Raw genomic sequence first — 20,069 nt, 5'->3', positions numbered from 1 at the left:
AAATTTATGTTCGAAAATCCTAAGTAAAATGCATGAAAAATGTGATTTTAATGAAAAAGAAGGGTATTTAGGTCTTACCCTCACTTGAGGACAAAAACCCTTGAAGATTTGAGGAAGAAAATGACAAAAATTTTTAGATTGGATTGGTTGAGGAGAAAAAATGAGGAAAAGTTTGAAAAAACTTTTTGATAATAGTGAAGAACATGTGAGAAGAAGCTTTTTATAAAACTCAACTTTTGAATTTCGATTGGTCGAAAATTAGCTTCAATCGATCGAAAATTAAATTCGATCAATCGAGCACCAATCCAGCCAGGCAGATTGTAACCTAAGTTTTTATCGCATTTTCGATCGATCGAAAGACAAATTCGATCAATTTGGAAAACTCAAATTTTTGAAAAACAAAGCAATTTTATGCAAAAGCTCCTCAAAGCACAGTGTTTCATGAATAAAATGTATGAGTATGAGATTAAAAGTTTTTCAAAAACACTTAAATTTGACCTAGATTTTCCAAAAACAAGTTTTTCAATCAATTTGTCCTCAAAACTCAAACACTGAACATATTTTACATTAAAATCAAGGAACATTTAATCTTGGATGGACACAACAAGATCACACACAATATCATGTACTAAATTTACCAAAGAATAACCTGTGTAGTGTGTGCAACTAGCAATAGCTTGAGATAGATGTGAGGTGATATGTAAATAGTAATCAATCACAATTTCTATAAAATTCATCACATAAGTTTGAAAGAAACTATCACCTAAAAAGTTACATCATATAACTCTCACATCTACTAGAAAACAAGCTTACAATCATGAAAGTTTCCTGTTTTGCCTCATAACGTACACACCAATTTTATTTCAATGTGAAAATGTTTGATTAGCCAGATAATGTACACACTAATTTTATTTCATTGTGAATTTATTTTAGCCCAATAATGTACACACCAATTTTAGCATTAATCCAAGGCAACACCTTATTTTCTTTTTGTGCATGTGCTACACTTTCTCGAGTACAAAATCTTATGTAAAGTCCTAACAAGGTGTTCATGATTGGCTAGTAAATAGTGGTGAAATGGTTATTTATGTCTTTCTCATTAAGTTCAAGTCCTAACAATCAAAAGCATGTGACTTCAAAATCAAGATCAAGTGATCAAAAACTATAAACAACTTCCACACAACATGCACTACCTAGCTAAAACTAGCAAAGTGCAGTAAAATAAGCCCATCCATACTAAACAAGGTACACAAGCATGTTATGTAAAGATAATATGGCTAGCCTTGATTACAAGTCCAAGAAAAATAAAGCAAAACACATTTTTCCTTCTTTCCCTTTTTATTTTTTTATTATTTTTATTTTTAAAAGGAATAACAAAAACAACCTATCATGAAATGCATGAATATTATGCAATGCAAGTCCTAAAAACAAAAACAACAGCAAAGAAGAATAGTCACAAAGAGTATTGAGATGAAGCACAAGGACCATGTCAGAAAATTGAGTCTTTTGCATCCAAAACTTTTTAGATGCAACTCTTGCATTGGAGTTATTACTCATATTAGAATGATAAGCAACTCCGGGATTGGTATAAAGGTTTAATGCCTTTACCAACTCACCAATAAGTACCATAGGATCTTGTGCTTAAGGTACAAGTACTTTTGCCTTATTTGCTTGCTTTGCAGCTTGCAACTTGAAACAGTTTGGGTGAATATGCCCAGTCTTTCCACAAAAATGACAAATCCGTAAAGGTCTATCATGCACCTTATCCTTAGGGAGGGTAGGATTCTCAGGCTTAAACTCTTTAAGATCAACCCTAATCTTCCTAGGAGGTGGTGTAACTTCTACTAGTTTGACAATCTCACTCTTAGGGGGCTCAAAAGAAGTGACAAAGTTTGTGGAATGAGTTTCAGACACAAAGATGCTATCTCCAGTTTTGTCTAAGGGAGAGTTCTGAATACTCAACATGTGATCAAGTTTAGAACTAGTAGACCTATTTGTTTGTTCTCTAGCAACAGATAATTCTATTTCCAAGTTCTTAACCTTATCAAGCAACAACATGTTTTCAGTCTTCACCTTATCAATCGATTCATTAGCATCAAACAATTTCAACAACAAAATTTTCTTATCAAGCTTAAGAGAAGCAATTTTCTTCAAACTTAAGTCAACATTCGTAGTATCCTTTGCGGCAACCTTGCAAAGCTTATTATAAGCTTTTTGCAAATCAGTACTCTCAGAGAGTTCCTCATCAAAAAGATTCTCATCAACGACAACACTTTCATCAACTATAGCAGTAACTGTGAAACCGATAAAGTTTCCATCCTCATCACTACCAGACTCATGATCAGAAACTTCATCATTAATAAGGGTTACAACCATGGCCTTACCCTTTAATCTTAAGAATGTAGGACATTCTGATTTCACATGACCATACTCTTGACAACCAAAATATTGTTGACCCAAAGAATTATTAGAGGTTTAACCTACTTTCTCTTTAGATTTATCAGTATTTTTCACTTTAGTGGGTTCATTCCTCTTAAAATTTCTAGGTTTAGCATTTTTTTTACCTCTTGCGATTCTGTTGTTATTCCTAAGAAAGTTTCTAAAGTTCTAGGCAAGATATGCAATTTCTGTAGAAGAGAGTTCAACATCAAATCCATTACTATCAACATCATCAACTGACTTAAGAGCCATTGATTTGGATTTGTTTGTCTTAGGTAGGTCTAGCTTATAGGATTGGAGAAATCCTACAAGCTCATCAACAGGGATGGAGTCCACATCCTTGCTTTCAATAATAGCAGTCATTTTGGGTCTAAAGTCCCCAGTCAAGGATCTTAATATCTTCCTAAAAATCTTAGGTTGATCATAAATTTCACCCAAATTATAAGCAGAGTTAACAATATCATTCAGTTTAGCATAGAATTCATCAAAATCATCAGACATTCTAATACTTTCAAATCTGGTAGTTAACTGCTGCAGTTTATTAATCTTAACTGGCTTTGTGCCTTCATGCACAGTTTGGAGAATATTTCATGCAGTATGAGCAACCTCAACATTAGAGATTCTTCCAGTTGTTTGACGTTGTTGATGGTTTAGAGCTAGGCTAAGAAAGAGAGAGGGACCATTTCTATAACATACCCAGGCACCCTCCTTTCCAATCACTAAGAGAAAATCGGGCCCTCCCAGAATTCCTTCTAGAGCCTGTTGAATAATTTTTATGGATTCTATCATTTCACCAATTCGGACTAAATAACGAGCTAATGAATCCCCTTCTTTTTGCCATTAGACTTCCCAATCCAATTCGTTGTAACACTCATAATGATCAACTTTACGAATATCCCATTATATTCCAGAAGCTCGCAGTGTTGGTCCTGATAAACCCCAATTTTTTACTTCATCTTGACCAATAATGCCTACACCCACAACGCATTCTAAAAAAATAGGATTTAGTGTAATACCTATTCCGTATTCAACGGAATTCCAAACTCTCTCATCAATAGATTTTAGGAATGCTTTCATCCTTACTTACCAGTAGGCATAGTTGTTCCCATCAAAGTAAGGTGGGATTACAAGAGAGTGACCGTGTTCCATGACAACAGGGGTCAAGGATCAACTCTTAGATTAAAAGATCTAAAATACAAGAGCTAACCTGCTCTAATACCACTTGTACATTTTAGACCCCTTAAAACACAAGTTGTTTTAACCTAGTTATTTAGCCAAGTGATTATTTAGATAAATTATTCAGGTCTAGGTTAACACATTCAAATCATATCATGTAAATAATGCGGAAATATAAAGAACACACGATATGATAACCCAGGAAAACCAAACCGGTAAAAAACCTGGGGAGGATTTAACCTAGCTATTCTCAAGGTAAAACAGATCTACTATGAAAGAATTGAAGTTTTTACAATAGAACTTATACCACTAACATTCTATTGCTATCTTGAGTAGAAAACTTACTACCACAACCATGTGACAGTTCCGAGTCCACGGACTACTTCTTTCCTTGATCCACTGCAACCACAAGTACTCCCACTTGTGACTTTGAGACTCCACTCACGGTTTTAGATCTTCTTTAAGTTCTTTATGCAGCAACTGAAACGATCACCTAGTTCTTGACATGAATCTTGATCTTGATAACCCTAAGTGTGTATGAAGGTAAACACCTCTAAATCTCACAAGCGAATCAACACACAGCACATCAAAGATCTCTAAAATGTAACTAGAGTTTTTCTTGTTATACTTGGAGTAAAACATAAAACCTTACACGTCAAACTGGGCTTGGGTTGAGTTGGAAAATTTTGTAGAAAAATTAATCTACATGAGGTTCGATCGATCGAGTCTAATTTTCAATCGATTGACTCTTGCAGATTTAGACCAATAAATCTTGCAATCACTCGATTCCAACTTTTACAAATAAACGCACTTTGAGCAAGCCTAAACCTAGACTCTATATTTTGATCATGGTTTGCCAACATAATACATAATGAAGTTCTAATACATTTTGTTCCTAAAGTCTTAGAACCTTACAGTTGGAACAATCTAAAAGACATTGTTGATATCCATTTTTGACAAAGAGCCCAATAGCAAAAAAGCCCAATAGTGAAGAAAGATGAAAGATGAAAAGAATGGAAGAAACATGATGAAAGCAAATAGGCTATGAAAGCCCAAGAAAAGAGGTAAAAGGACCAAACGAGCCAACATAGTAGGAATAGCAACCAGTAGGCCCATGGGCACAACAAAAGGTAAAAGTAAAGTAAACAGGCTATGAAAGCCCAAAGAAAGAAGTAAAAAAGCCCAATGGACCAACATGGCAGAAATAGCAGCCAGCAGGCCTATTGGCATAACAAGAGGTAAAAGTAAGGTAAATGGGCTATGAAAGCCTAAGAAAAAAGGTAAAAAACCTAACGGGGCTAATGTGGCAGGAGTAGCAACTAGTAGGTCCATGGGTACAATAAAAGGTAAAAGGTAAAGTAAATAGGTCATGAAAGTCCAATAAGAGAGGTAAACACCCCATGGGCTAAAGTGGTAGGAAATAACAGCCAGCAGGCCCATAGACACAAAAGAAGAGAAAATGGGCCAGTGAGCTCGAGGAAATAAGAAAAAAGGACAAAAGTCCAACAAGTTGGTTGGGCAAGAACTTATATCAATCCATTATGTAAGTCCATGATGGAATAAGAAGAAATAATACAAGCCAAGAAGTCTATGCCCTTCGCTTTATGGAAGATAAGCACAAACAAAAGAGACACACAGCAAAATGAGACATGGCAGAAATGATGTGGGAACGAAAGAAAACAAATACAAAGAATAGTGGAACAAAGGGCCGGAGCCCCACCCATTTGTACTCATCCAATACAGGAGAGGCAGGCCTACGGTTAAGGGATTTAGAGGGTGTGGTTTGGTGGTGGGGGGAAAAGAGTTTATTTTGGGTTTCTAACTGTAACTCCTTTTATGGAAAATGCCTTGCTAGGATGGCATTTTGCCCAAAAGAAGTAGCAAACGGCTGGACCACCTAATGCATGTCATAGAGGTAGGTAGAGAGAGATCCAAGTCCTTATCCATTCAGGCAAAGAGGGAGAGGCTTATAGTAAGAACAAACAAACAAAGATTTTTTCATGGGATGGGTAGTGGAAGAAAGAGAATGCACAGGGCTTGTCCAATGGTGGTAATGGCCGGTCAACCAATGGGTTGATAGACAGTCTTGAAGGGATGCCCATAATAAACCAAAAACAGTTGGTGAAGTCCCAAGGATAAAAGGGAGAAATTCCATGAAATTACCCCACTATAAAGAGGGGTAGCAGCCATAAATGAAAGGGGAGGAAGGTGAGATAATAGCAAGAAAAGACTAAGAAAGAAAAAAAGACTAAGAAAAAGAAAGAAAGAAGAGACAAAAAAAGAAGATGAAAAACACAGTAGGAAAAGGCATGCATTAATAGACCATCTTTTCCCTCATTCTTGACAAACCTATTCTCTAGAATCTCACAAGTTGTAACGAAATAGCCATTTAGGCCCTCTCTCCAAAATGCATAACTTTGATGGCAGAAGCCTATGATAAGGTTGTTTAAGTTGGGGTTTGGGTTTCTTCTTGGTTCATTTTCTGCTGAAAGATTTGACCCATGATCTTGATCGTGAATACAAGTAATCTCATTTGCTAGAAATTGCAATCACTATTTTGTCGTGGCATCTTTTATTTATTATTACTGTATTAGTTGTTCTTCTGTAGCATCTTTTATTTATATTTGCTTTTGTTGTGACATCCTTTATTATATCTGTTGTATCAGTTATTTGCGGTATCAATTGTTTCTGCTATGGTATCTTTCATATTTGCTTTATCAATTGTTTCTGTTGTGGTATCTTTCATATTTGTTGTATTATTTGTTTTTGCAGTGGCAGTGGTTCTGCCGTACATTTGTTGCATTTGCTACGACACCTGGTTTGCTGTAGTGCTTTTTGCTTTGTTTGCATATTGGGAACGCTCGACTTGTGCATAAACTAGCCTATAGCATGGTCCTGCTAAGGTATTAGGCTAGCCCCAGCTCTCCGATCCATAACCCAACGGGCCTGAGCATAGCAGAACAGGCCTTAGCCCATTAACACAAAAGGACCCTTGTAAACACCGCATTTTATACATTTTACGACTTGGGCCCCCGTTTCCCAAGGTTCATCTCGGGCCTAATCAGATTAAAATTGACTTGAGGAAAATGTTTTAGGAAAAATGTAACTCTTTTTATAAATAAAATAAGCTATTTTTGGAAAATAAAAACCACGAAAACCCTAGGGCATTTGTATGCATACACAAGTATGCGCATGCATGCTCAAGCTCTGGGTACGCATGCTTCATGCATGTGTACGCATACACGGGTATGCATACGCATGTTAGGGTTTTAGAAACTATGAAAGACAAGTTTTCTGCATTAATGTTTGAGTTTTGGAACAAATCCTACATCATCTAGGAACCGTTCCAAACCCCCTATTTTAGAATTATAAAAAGCCATACACAGTAATTTTCAAAACACATAGAAAATCCTAAGGGAAAACATAATATTTACTAGAAATAGTGAATCAAAGAGGGAGTTTTTCACAAAACATCCTCAAGTTAATATTTTTCTGATTGAGGCCTTTTTTGGCCTTGATCTTGGAGTTTTAAGATTACTAATCACTTCCTTGTTTGATTGTGAATAGATTTGACTGAGGGAAACGATCAAAATGAAGTAAATGAGCTTTATGTTTTGAGGTATATGTTTTAAGTCCTTTTCCTTTCTTTCCTTGCTTTAATCCTTCTGTTTCTTTTGTTTTTCTTGTTTGTTTATGTTATATCATGTTTGTTTAGTTTTGGTTTTCTTTATTTTATTGTTTTAAGCATGGTAGGTTGTTAGATTTAGAGTTTTTGTTTGCTGCGTTCTTGTTTTCTGGGTTAGGGTTAGGGCATGTATGTGTACGCATGCTTTCTGCATGCACGTGCATACTTGAAGTATGCGTACGCATACAGTTGGATTGCGCATGCAAGCCTATGTATGCGCACGCATACTCATGCCCAGAAATCTTAATCCGACCCGTTTTGCTTCTATTTCTTTATTTTTTTTTTTACACAATATGCTTCTGTTTTGCCCTGTTTTCATGCCTATAAGTCTCTGCCTTCCATGTTTGTTTGTTGTTTGTCCTTCACATGTTAGATTAGGGTTTCTTTTCTTATCTTTGATTGATATGCCATGAGCATGCATATGATATAGCCATGCATTGATGCATAGGTGCTGTGGTGCAGTAAGGTAAGTAAAGTAAGTCATGCATTCATATGAACATGCATTTGTTTGGAACATGTTTTCAATGATAAATGTGGACATGCTTGGTTGAATGATGAGTTCTTAATGTCTAGATGCCTATAACCCATGTTTGATTTCTGTCATGTCTATGTTCTGCCTTGACCATGATATGATGCCATATGTGATGAGATGTGTGATAAGAGCATGCTAGGGTTTGAGATGTGATGAATACATGATAGATGTATGTTAGGGTTTTGGGATGAAAATGTCATGTTGATTACGGGATGAAAATGTCATGTTGATTACTAGATGTATGCTAGTGTGTGTGTGAGTCTAGAATAACAATATTGAATAAGCCTGTAATGAGATTAAGACGTAAAACATAATGAGTGGAAGCTGACCCACGGGTCAAGTGGGGTTGGGTGCCTAACACCTTCCCATCCCCATACCTAAACTTTGGACACGTGCTCTAGTAGTAAGATCAGTCCTTCCATGAAAGACACTACATATATGATTCCTAGACCTAATCTAGGCAACGACTCCATTTTCTTCTCCGCCACGATCCACTTGGCCGAGGCGTACTCCCCCCATTAAACCCATAGCCCCCTACAGACGTTACTAAACTTTTGTGCCTACTTACTATTTACTGATATTAAGCAAAGTAAATTATCAAGTAGTTAGTTGTTTATTTGGATTTTTTTTTTGGTTGTTGCTACGATTGAAATCTCCGTGACATAAATGTCCATCTTTATCTCTTAATTGGCATGCGGATGCTAACATTATCGTTTTAAAACCTTGCAGAGTTTCATTTGATTGATCATGTTTATCTATATCTTATCTTTTTTTTTTTGCTAATCTATATCTTATCTTATCTAATCTAATCTAATACATCTAATCTAATACAATATATAAAAGCAGAAGCTTTTAACCAGGTGTTGACACGTTAGGGAAAATGGCCCCTTCAAAAACTGACATGTGGAGGGTAATTCTTTTAAAAAATTCGTACGGTGCGTCTGAAAGACTCACTTTCAAACACCAACCCGCTCATTAGAGTCCTCTCGGTATAAAAGGAAACTAGCTGCTGAAGGCAAAAAAGAAAGATTGCTACACGGATAAAAAAACGGAGAAAGAGAGAGTGAGAGACCGAGAGAAAAGAGAGATAGAGAAATAGAGAAGCAGAGAACGGAGGAGAGAGAGATCGAGAGATCAAAAACTGCACTCTCTAAAAACTGAAACCCAAAACACACAATCATCCATTCTTTCTATTTGTTAACACAAACGGCCAAAAGAAAAGATTTTCCCTACCGATGAAAAAGAAAAAACAGAAGCCCATTGAAAGATTGCTTCACGGAGAAAGGAGAAAGAGCTATCGAGAGAAAAGAGAGACAGAGAAATAGAGAGGCAGAGATAGAGAGAAGGGTGCCAACAAATCTTCTGCCATCATTGTAAGGGCGCCTACTTTGCGATACAGAGATGAGAAGGAGACAGATATTGAGAGAACTACCACCGGTAAGTTTTTTTTTTTTTTTTTTTTTTTTTAAAATTTTAAATTTTAAATTTTTATTTTCTTAGATCTGGGTATGGGTTTAAAATATGAATTGGTTTTGAGAAATTTGGTTGGATTGATTTTTATTTAGGTACTTGGGTAACATTAGGTTTTGATTTGATTTTTTGAAATTTGGGGTTATATATGATTTAGGTTTGGAAAGGGCAAAAACAGAGAAATAAGAGAGAAGGAGAGAGTTCTCCGTTCCCATTTATTTTTTCAATTTCTTGGGTTTTGTTTTGTCGGTTATTGTTTTTTTGGTTAGAATTTTGTTCGTGTTTGACAGTTTTTTTTTTATCTTCGTTTGCCACTGAAATTAATTTCTGAATTGTTTTTTTTTTTTTTTCTCCCTCCAGTTGCAGAATACCGTTTCCCTGTGCCGGATAAAGACATTGGGACTTCTGCAATGAAAGAATTAAAAGGTACAGTTAGATTTTAATTTCTTTGGTTCTTGCTAGAATTAAGATCCTTAATGAATGCGAAGATTGAAGTGTTCTCTTTACATTTGAACTCACATGACTTAATTTGGATTGTGACTTATCATGTTTAAATAAGAAAAAATAGATTTTGAATTGTAACGTAATTAATATTTGCATTCATTGTTACTATTTGTCTTTTACTATATGTTTGTTTGATGTCTTTGAGTTACATTAGGTTTTGATTCGTTTTAGTTTCTCAATATACTAAAAACTTTTGTGAGTATTTGGATTCAATTAATTTTGTGTTTGATTTTGGTTTAGTTTTAGGGTATTTATAATTGGTTTTGGATAATCAAGGTTTAGAAATCTTGAAAGCATTGGTGTCTGATGTTTGCTTCATCTTTATTGCGGTAATTGTGCACTTCTAGAGGACTTTTTTTTTTTTTTTTTTCAATAACCAACTTTTAGAGGACTTTATAACAGTTATTTTTTCACATAAATTTGAGAAGCGTTAGATGAATTTCTCAAAATTGGCTGTTTAAATGAAAGATGGCAGTGTATTGCGGCACAATTTTAAGCCAAAAGAAGAGTTAAACAAACCTGTTTTAATATATGGGTTCATGCTCTGCACCCATCTCCTCTTTGCAACATATATGGAAGGTTTGCATCATCTCACTGTTTCTTCTCCTATTCGAATTAGCATCTTCAATATATCTATATTTTAACTTAAAATATGATGCTTATTCTTCAATTGTTTTTCTTCTTGAAATACTCTCTATGCAGTTTATTAAGTACTCTTTATGCAGTTTAGAGTTTATAAATACAAAAACCCACAGAAAAAGTAATGAGAGAGAGAGAGAGAGATGGTAGTTAGGCACAAAGGGAATGGCATAGATATAAATCTTAGACCACCACCACAGTTGGTCTCCAACCATTGAAATTGAGCGTTAAGTATGATTTATGCTTGGGTATTTGGTTGGATTAGGCATTTGGGTTAGATTTGGTTTTGATTCAGGTATTTGGGTTCTCCATGCTTGGCATCGACTTCATCAGGTCACTAAATCTCTCTCTTTTTCTTTGTTTCTCTAAAACTGAATTGTTGTGCTCTCTCTTTCTCTTTCTCATTCTCCTTTTAAAAAAGAAAAAAAAAAACAGATTATTAGCTTCTTTGAGAATCTCAGGGACTCTGCATGGGATGCTTTTTTAGCGCATGAGGTTTTGTTGAATTCCCTTTTTTGTTTCCATAGAAAGTAGCATCTTAGAGATTTTTGCTGCAAATTTCAAAATTAAATGAATTTGAATTTTGGGTTTCTATGTGGTCTTTTAAAGTTTGGAATGATTCTAGGAATATAGGACTGACCTAGAAGATCAGCGTTAAGTCAAACGGTCGACCTGTCAAGGTAATAAGAGAACCTGCATTTGGGTTTTTAATTTATAAATTTTTTATGGTGTAGTTAAATTCTTAAAAAATACTGTTTGGGATTTTTATTTTATAAATTTATTATTGTGTAGTTAGATTCTTTATAAAAAAAATCAGTAAGAATTTATTTTTGACACAAAGAAACACAATTTCGGTTAATTTGTTAATCCATATCCAGATCTATGTAAATACAAATGGATCCCACAGATCTAGGATTGAAGCCAAACACACAATCTGCTCGTGACATAAAATTTGAGGAACAAATGCTTAAGTGTCATGAAGAAAGTAAAGGCTTAAGTTGATTTTTTTGGTGCAGGTGGAGTTGTCCAAATCTCTAGGTAATTGGCAGTGATCTTGAGTCCCTAACATTAGTCAGGTAAAATGTGTAGGGACATAACTAGAAGTCTAGGGTAGTGTGTTTAATCCATGTGCAGAGGCATATGTGTTCATGACTTTTGCTGGATGTTAAAAGAAGCTACATGATTTCCTATGTAGATACAAGTAGCTTTCCATCTTGGGCTTAACATTTGGAGAGTCCAAAATTAACTTTGTTATGCATGATGGATATATTCCGGTCCATGTCCTGAAATTAGTGCTTATAATGACACACACATTTACTAATACAAATAGATCAACCACCAACATTTCCCCTATACTTCTCTCTAATTGCAGATGGCAATTAATAAGGGTAAATTTATAATTGGTGGTTCAGCGAAATCCCACAAATCAAATGAATGAGTTATCATACTTCAGATCTTCTTAAAGTGGCTTTCTTGGATAGAATACCTTTATGGACCTAATATACATAGTCAGTAATCTCCAGACCAAGAACAATCAATTCCCAGAGTTGCAGAACTCTATAATCACTATGAATGGCAATAGAGTAAAAACTAATACTACACAATCATATATAACTATATGCACCATAACTGCCACCAAAAAAAAAAAAAAAAAACCTAAGTGTCAAGCTTCTATTATGTATGGCTACAGTAGGTGAGGTTAAGTAGTGTATTAACAGTTGGTCATAATTTTGCAAGAAGTGTAACCCAACAGTTGCCTCCTTTAAGTAAAGAAATTTCACCTCTGGCCAAATTTCTGGAGCTCTTTGACATAAGAAAAAAACAAATTCCTTTTGTTTTTTGCCTTTTATCTATTTTTTACTGCCTCTTCTCTTCCCTTCTCAAAATTTTCATCTGCCAAGCTCTTATATAACTAGAACAGAAAATTATCAATCTTTGAACTTTTTTTTTTAATTATTTAATATCACCTTGGTTGGATAATGGTCCTCAAAGACTTGAAGAAATTTCCAATAATCACATTTTCGGCACTTATCTCACTTTAGTCAATTGTGCATCAAGTGTTTCTCAAGATGGAAGGTTGGCATGCCTATCCATTGAAGGTTATCAAGGTTAGTATTTTATCCTCTTAAGTTTTGTCAAGCAGCCTAAAAAATTAGGATTATTAGCATATAACATTCTTTGAATATTTTTGAAAAAATTACTACCAAATTTTGTCACTACCATTACTTTTCTTGACTAATATGAAATTTTTTATGAATTTATTTGTCCTCCAACATGAATCATGATTGCAATAAAGTTGATTTATGAATGAAAATTCAGTCTCCTTTTTAAAATTTTCTTTCAGGCTTTACTATGGCGTTTGATTACTACAAAGGCAATGCTTCAATAATTGATGATGTATTTGCAACACTTGGATTAAAAATTCATGGTGACAAAAATGTCCCTTATGTGGGACATTTTTAGGGTATTAGTTCTTGGCAGGAATTCAATGAATTCTAGAGAAATACATAATGAGAGTTCCAAGTAGAAGACTAGGTCTTGGTGCCAAAGAATATATTTCTCAGTGTGTTTGGCCAAAGAAAATGTATATTAGAAGCTTCAAGGATGATGAGAACTCACTATAAATGAATTATTACACTTTTGTTAATAAGTTGAACAATGGTGAGACATCACCCTTTCATTCTCTTTATAAAGATGTTTGTGGTTAAGCAAAAATATCTTCCTTCTAAACTCTATTCCATAGTGATACAATGATTGGAAAATTATGCGCTGGGCATAATTTGGTGGTTTGCATGCAAGACTTTACTACTCTTAGGAGCACCGTTGGGTATATTTGTTAAAACATCAATACCATGTAGCTCCTTGACAATTAGTATCTTTGTTGTAGCTAGCTGATAATATTCAATAATTACTTTGAGGAATGTACTTCATAATGATTTGGAAATTTAAGGGTGATTTGTTTGCCTCATGTTGATGAAATATTTAGTTTTGGTATCTATTTCTCAAACCATTTATTGCCATATAGGAGTTATGTTTCTTCTAGAAAAAAAAAAGGATTTAGTTTAATACTCACAAACCAATCCAATTACATGCTCGCTCTCTTTCAAAGGATGTGAAATTAATAATTGTGCATATAACTTAACAAAAATAATTAAATAATCGTGAATTCACCTATGCAACACATACATATCATTAAGTAAATATAAGATAAGTGAACCTAATTAAGTAAATGTTTTACCACGTCATAAAAATTAGATAAACTCATAATATTCAAACTTAGTTATCATAAACTTAGTTACTTATTCTAATTATGAATTATTGTTTGTTGAAGTTACTTATATAAGCGTCTACCAAAAAAAAAAAAAAAAAGACCTATTATTTTTCTTGAATAATAAATTCTTGGAGTAAAAAAACACTTTCTTTTTACTTGAGTGTAGTGGTAAAGGAATATTATATTTTTTTTTCTAAGAGATCTATTTAAAATTTTGTTGAAGCGGGCACAAATTTCAAGATTAGATTTTGAAATCTCTATAAAAAAAAAACTCCTTGAATTTAGTTTTTTATTTTTCTTGCAAGTAATTATTTGCCTTTTTTGTATTATCTTAATATAAAATGTTTAAATTTTCAGTAACCATATGTCTTTTGTAATAAATAAAAGTATCCCGCACATTGTGCGGGTTATACGCTAGTTAAAATAAAACTAAAGTAAAATGAATAATATTAGCCACTACAAAATTTCATCAAGATAGAAATTCTTTTTCCACCATATAAAGTAAGTTGCTCAAATGTGAAGATATTAACCATTGAGTTTGTAGGAGGATGAATTCTATAGGGGAAAAAAGATATGCAAAGGGCTATAGGGTTATAGACAACCAAATAAAAATAAAATCATAAAAATTTAGTTTGCAATAATATTCTACATTCTATTTTATGATTGCATGTCACTTTTGCATTTCTAATTGTTCCATTAAAGATAAGTAAATTTATTTAGATGAAATGCATGTTTTGTAGAGATTGTATCATATGATTGAAATGATGTGCATTTTGAACATAATCATTAGTGTTACTTTGAGTATTATCCAACATATTTTTCATTCAAAAAAAATTATGCCTTGTTATGAGTTGTGTTTAACAACAAAACAGGAGAATTTATGACTTGACCTCATTGTGGGCTCTTCTAGTGTTATGGGCATATCTGTGTCCTAAGATTTAAATAAAATGATTATATATTTCTTTGTGGTAAGAAAAAAAAAAAAATACTAACTGTAAGGGCTTAAAAACGGCCTCGATGACCAGTTCTTGGGCCCATTGCAGCTTATTTGTAGAGATGAATGTGTGGGCCAACACTTTGGGCTTTAAAAATATACAATTTGGATCAAGAACAAAGAAAGGACAAATCGCCTTTATTCTGCCAAGAAAAAGTGTCAAGTAGGATAAAGATTCTTGTTTATGCCTCCTCGGGCTAACCAAGGAATGATTTCATACAAGAGTTACAACTTCTAGACCATATTTCTTTTCTCTCTCCTTTTTCCGATCCCCCTCCATAGGGGGGGGGGGGAGGGTGGGTTCTTCCTCCTTTTATAGCCATCTGATTTACATCTCAGCCTTCCACTTGGAGGGCTATTAATCTTTCCTTGGATACTTGTCCCATCATTGCTTTGTTGGTGGTGGTAGAGTAAGATACATGCTGTGAAAGCATTGTTCAGGGGTCATTTTGCCATTAATGTGGTAGGCTAAGTTGTTGCAGAGCATTTAATGCAAATGTGATGGTTGCTTTATTTGGAAGTTTCTTCCCTCTTTTGTCTGTACACCACCATAGTCCTCTTCGGCTCCAATCTTGTAACTCTTGTGGACTCCTTCTAGCCTTTCCATAGGGCAACTGTTGCTTGACCTCCTCGGTCGAACTATAACCCTTGGTTCTTCCAATCTGTCAGGTACTTCAATTGTCTCGATTGGGCTGGGCCTAGTTTGGTAACCAATTGGGCCTAATTACTCCTTGGTCGGTCTTGTCAAGGGTGCCCTCTCTTCGTCCCCCACACTAACAAATAGATATTAGTTAACATTTCAATCTACAACCTTCATATGAAACATAATTTTAATTTTTTTTTAATCATATATATAGGGAAGAAATTTTTTGTGCAACTATAGAATACCTTTAAAACTTGCTACAAAATCATATATCCATATCTTTATACGTTTAGTAATTGAATTATAAAAACTCAAACAACATATAATACAATAATGTCACAAACAACTTAATAGAAAAGCATAACACAAAATATTTCAAAGGAAACTTTCAAACTTAAAATAAAATTGCGTAATGCAACAAATAACAATTTTTTTTTTTTTTTTTCTAGTTCATCATTTGTATTGCAAATTCATTAATTATTTTAATAATTTCTTTTATACCTACATCTAAATTTGGTCCAACATGTCCAAAAATTGCTCAATTCTCTTTGATATATTATGCTTTCCATATCTATAGGCTTGGATATTACCTTTCATTCAGCAAGGATTTTCAATGGCTAAAAAGGCTACATTTGGCGCAACTTCATATTAGTATCAAACTAATCGAAGAATTGATAATGAACTTAATATCATAAATCTTTAAATTTATTATCCCTTTATTTAAAAAAATCCTCAGTTGGACTTCAAATTCAAATTATATTATATCAAAACAATAAATTGTATAATTCACTAAAAAACTAAAATACTAATATCAGCTAAAGGAAAAGGGGGGGGGGGGGGAGGAGAACATAACGAAAGATAATACCACAAATTTTAAATTAAACAATTAAAAATACTAATATTAATTTTTATCAGCTATATATTTAATAATTTTGGATTTAGAAAGGTACTCTCAAACCAAGCTTGTCTTTTTTCATTTTTAATTAAGTGCACTAAAATGGACCATATTGGATTAAAATGGACCAAATTAACCGAATTGAACCATAATGGATTGAAATAGGCTGAAGGATTGAAGCAAACTAAATGAACTGAAGAGGAACAAATGGACAAAATTGGACTGAATAATTGGCCATATCACCATTTTTTTTTTTATTGATTTGTTCCTTTAATCGATTGGCTTTACATATATTTTGCCATTCACATATACTTTGCCTTTACACATACATTTACTTAAATTTTGAAAGAACTCCTTCCACAATTTTTTTTTTTTTTTTCTTTCACCACTCTTGCTTCAAAAAATTAGAGGAACAAATCAATAAAAGAAAAGAAAGTTATTGGCCGATGATGTGACTTAAAAGTGGCATAATAACACTAAATACTACATTTTGACTTTTGGATATTATATAGATATAAAATTATAGATAGACGAGAATTAGGAAGCCTAGTTTTGGGATTTTGAGACTTTGGCCAGGCAGATGAGATTCCTACCATTCTGTGATGCACTTTAGTGGGGAAAAGTTGGCAATAGATGACCCTCAAATGGTGCTGAGGTATAAGAATTATCTTCTATCAAAAGTAAAGTAGCCTTACAATCATAGTCATAGATAATGCTTAACAGCTTCTTTTACCTTTTTCCTTCTTTCCCATTTCCAATTTAAACAGGGATAGACTTTCTTTCAGATGGTAGACAAATATCACTCAGCATCACCATCTCCCTTATTCATCTCATCAGTTGAATAGTGTAGTATTATGGGGAAATATTGGGTTGAAGTCTGCCTGATATCTGCTAGGGGTCTCCGGCGTTCTTCTTCACTGTGGAAGCTCCAATGGTTTGCTGTTGGGTGGATTGATCCTAATAATAAATATTGCACCAAGATCGATGCTTCCGGCAATGCAAATCCCGTCTGGAAAACCAAGTTTGCTGTCTTGGTCGATGACTCACAGTCACAGTCACAGCCCACCTTGCACGTTGAAGTTTACAGTAGAGAGCCCATTTTCCTTAGAGAAAGGCTTCAGGGCACAGCAAGCGTCGTCTTGAAAGAATTTTTGGCTAAGCAAGCCAAGAATAATATTAATCGTGGGGAGGGTTCAACTTCAATGTCAGTAACTGTAGAACAAGAAGAAGTAGGGAGCTATCAATTGCGGAAAAAGAATTCCAGCAAACCTCAAGGATTTGTTGATATTTCAATTCGTATTTCTGAGGAAAGGGAAGAGCCAAGTTCAAGTTCATATATAGGTAAGGTATATTCATTAATCATTATATATATAAAAATAAATATAATGGATTTAATTGAATTTTTAGTATCTCATGGTTGATTTCAAATATCTTTTTTTCTTTTGGGTAGGTAATGAGGAAGGATTTATGCTCACAGATCACAACAATATCACCTTGGCTACTGAAGATAGACCGAAACCAGCTATAGTTCCATCCCATCGACCAGGAAATCATTTACAGACAAATTTCCCATACACCCATCCAAATCCAATGCCATTTCCTCCAAACTATTCCAATTCATATGTATCTGTAGAGGGACCAAGCTATCCACCACCAGCAGTTGGACCAAGCTACCGACCACCTAGAACTCCTCCACCGCCTCCCCCACCTTCTAATGTTGGTTACATACCCACTTTTCTCCCTAGAACTGATCAGTCTTACATAAATATGCCACCATCTGGTCGTGGTCGTGGTGGGGGACCTGGTTTTGGAATGGGCCTAGGTGCAGGAGCACTGGCAGCAGGTGCCGTGATCTTTGGCGATGACTTTATGTCAGGATTTGATGTTCCTGGAGGAGGTTTCCAAGATGCTAGTCTTATTATATCAACCGATCCTCCGTTCTGACAAGCAGAAACTTCTGTAATATGTTTAAAACTTCAAATGCAGTGATTTAATTCTTCTGTTCTGTATTGTTCAACTACTTTATTTATTGGTGAAAGGTTTCTCCCAATAACACAGAATGATTCTATATGTTTTGGTTCATTAGCCTGTGAAAACACATCTCAGAACACATGAAACATCTCACTGCCTATCATATTCTATCTAAATATTGCACTCCTCTGGAAAAAACTACAATAGTCCCAATTTAATCAAATATCCCTGAAGAGACACTAATTGCATGGGTCAGATTTATTAGTATAAGTGAATTACAACCCTTGAATATCCAACTTATCTTGTACATCGAAGTAATGTTATGACTTATGAGCATCTTTTAATTGCTTGGCTAAGCCATGTTTCCGTATCCTAATGGGTGATATTATGGGGTTTAAGAGCAGTAAATTTTACATATGACTAATTTTAAGTCTTGCATTTCAAACTCACTAATCTGCATTTTGAAAGAAAAATTCCAAAGTATATGAGACATATTTCATGTTACAGATTCCAGACATTGCTTCTCTGGTTCACGAAAAACTCTTTGCACAAACTTTTCAACAACTGAAACAAACTCTTAGGTATCAAAAAAAAAAAAAAAAAGAAGAAGAAGAAGAAAGAAACAAACTCTTCCACTTTTTCTTCGTGGGGCAAATGCCCACAATGCTTAATTACTTCGAGGTGGGAACCAGAGCATGAAGAGCAGGTGGATTCTAGGTGTCCCTGGTCCTCATGAAGGAATGATTAACAATCCATTATTGGATATTTAATGTTTAATATTTTTGGTCTCGTAATCCTTGTATTTAATTATATAACCAGTTTTTTCTTTTTTTCTTTTTTTATTCTTCCTACTCTTTTATTATAAGGCAATGCTTGCTTGGTATGAGCCAATTGACTGAATTGGTTCTTATATGTGGATGTTGGTACTCTGCCTTTCCCTTGATTAATGTTATGAACCCTAGTTGGAGTTGTTTAATGAATCTAACATTTAGAAATCTACCTCTTTTGCTTCTAGAGAATGCTTCAAATGTGGAATTATGAACGATTCCTTCAATAATTTTCTATTGAAAATGGTATATAGAGCTTACTTTTGTAGTTGTATAGTAATATGTCCCTATATTCTATAGTTTTTTTTATTTTTTTATTATTATTTTTTTTTATAAGTAGGTGTAAGGATCAAAAGATCCAATGGCCCAAGCCCACTTTGAGTAGTGAGTTGTACAGTCCAGCCTTGGCCCAAATCAATAAATTTTCAAGAGAGGGAAACAGACAACAAGGGGGGGCTCTGTCTGAGGATGAAAATAAGGGGGAAATGGCTTATATTATTGAATAGATGAGCTAATCTCCTCCTCTAAGTTAGCCCGAGGAGGTCAATGCTATACAGAAAAATGGCACTATTCACTCTCTCCTCTCTGTGTTCTTCTTATCTCTTTTCTCTTTTTTGATACTTGTGTCTGCCCCCATTTCTCAATGCACCTTCTTTTCCTTATATACTTCTACCTCTATCATATCTCAACCATCCATTCTCACCTAACCTCCCTCCTCACATGACACTTGTCGCTTTTAACATCTGAAGAAGATGATGGAAGGAATCTACTTAGCTGTGACTTACACTGTTCAAGTCATTTCCTCATCAATGCGGCTAATAAAGAGGTTGCCCACCATTTAATGCGGATGCAATAGGCTATACTAGACCAGAAACTTCCTTGATATCCACTGACTCTCTCTCTCTTCAGATTCTAGCTCCCACTTAGAATGCCCTAGAGTACCTTGACTCACTTCTTCCTTTCCTCGGGCGGCTTTCCTTTTCCGGAAGGGACTCAGGACGCCCAGATTCCAGCCCCCTAGCT

General features: G+C 34.5%; 1 protein-coding gene across 22 annotated transcripts; it reads left to right on the top strand.

Moving 5' to 3' along the window:
- Positions 1 to 8,825: 8,825 nt before the first annotated feature.
- LOC115955338 (actin cytoskeleton-regulatory complex protein PAN1) lies at positions 8,826 to 18,330 on the top strand. 22 transcript variants are annotated; one of them, XR_004084115.1, is made up of 5 exons: positions 8,871 to 9,269; positions 9,663 to 9,728; positions 11,071 to 11,125; positions 12,488 to 12,553; positions 12,790 to 13,180. XR_004084115.1 is itself a non-coding variant. In XM_031073436.1 (4 exons), exons 3-4 carry the CDS (start codon positions 17,103 to 17,105, stop codon positions 18,190 to 18,192), a joined length of 981 nt encoding a protein of 326 aa, XP_030929296.1. In that variant the 5' UTR covers positions 8,866 to 9,269; positions 9,663 to 9,728; positions 17,016 to 17,102; the 3' UTR covers positions 18,193 to 18,330. The 22 variants fall into 22 exon arrangements, 3 of the variants coding, with proteins under 3 accessions (XP_030929296.1, XP_030929297.1, XP_030929298.1); XR_004084100.1 differs by having other exon boundaries at positions 8,826 to 9,269; positions 9,663 to 11,125; positions 11,462 to 12,553; XR_004084105.1 differs by having other exon boundaries at positions 8,831 to 9,269; positions 9,663 to 11,125; positions 12,504 to 12,553.
- The last annotated feature ends 1,739 nt before the right edge of the window (positions 18,331 to 20,069 follow it).

This window comes from Quercus lobata, chromosome 8 (genome assembly GCF_001633185.2).
Source record: "Quercus lobata isolate SW786 chromosome 8, ValleyOak3.0 Primary Assembly, whole genome shotgun sequence".
NCBI classification, from domain to species: Eukaryota; Viridiplantae; Streptophyta; class Magnoliopsida; order Fagales; family Fagaceae; genus Quercus; species Quercus lobata.
Note: the sequence above shows the minus strand (reverse complement) of the source record. Positions and strands in the feature narration are given on the sequence as shown.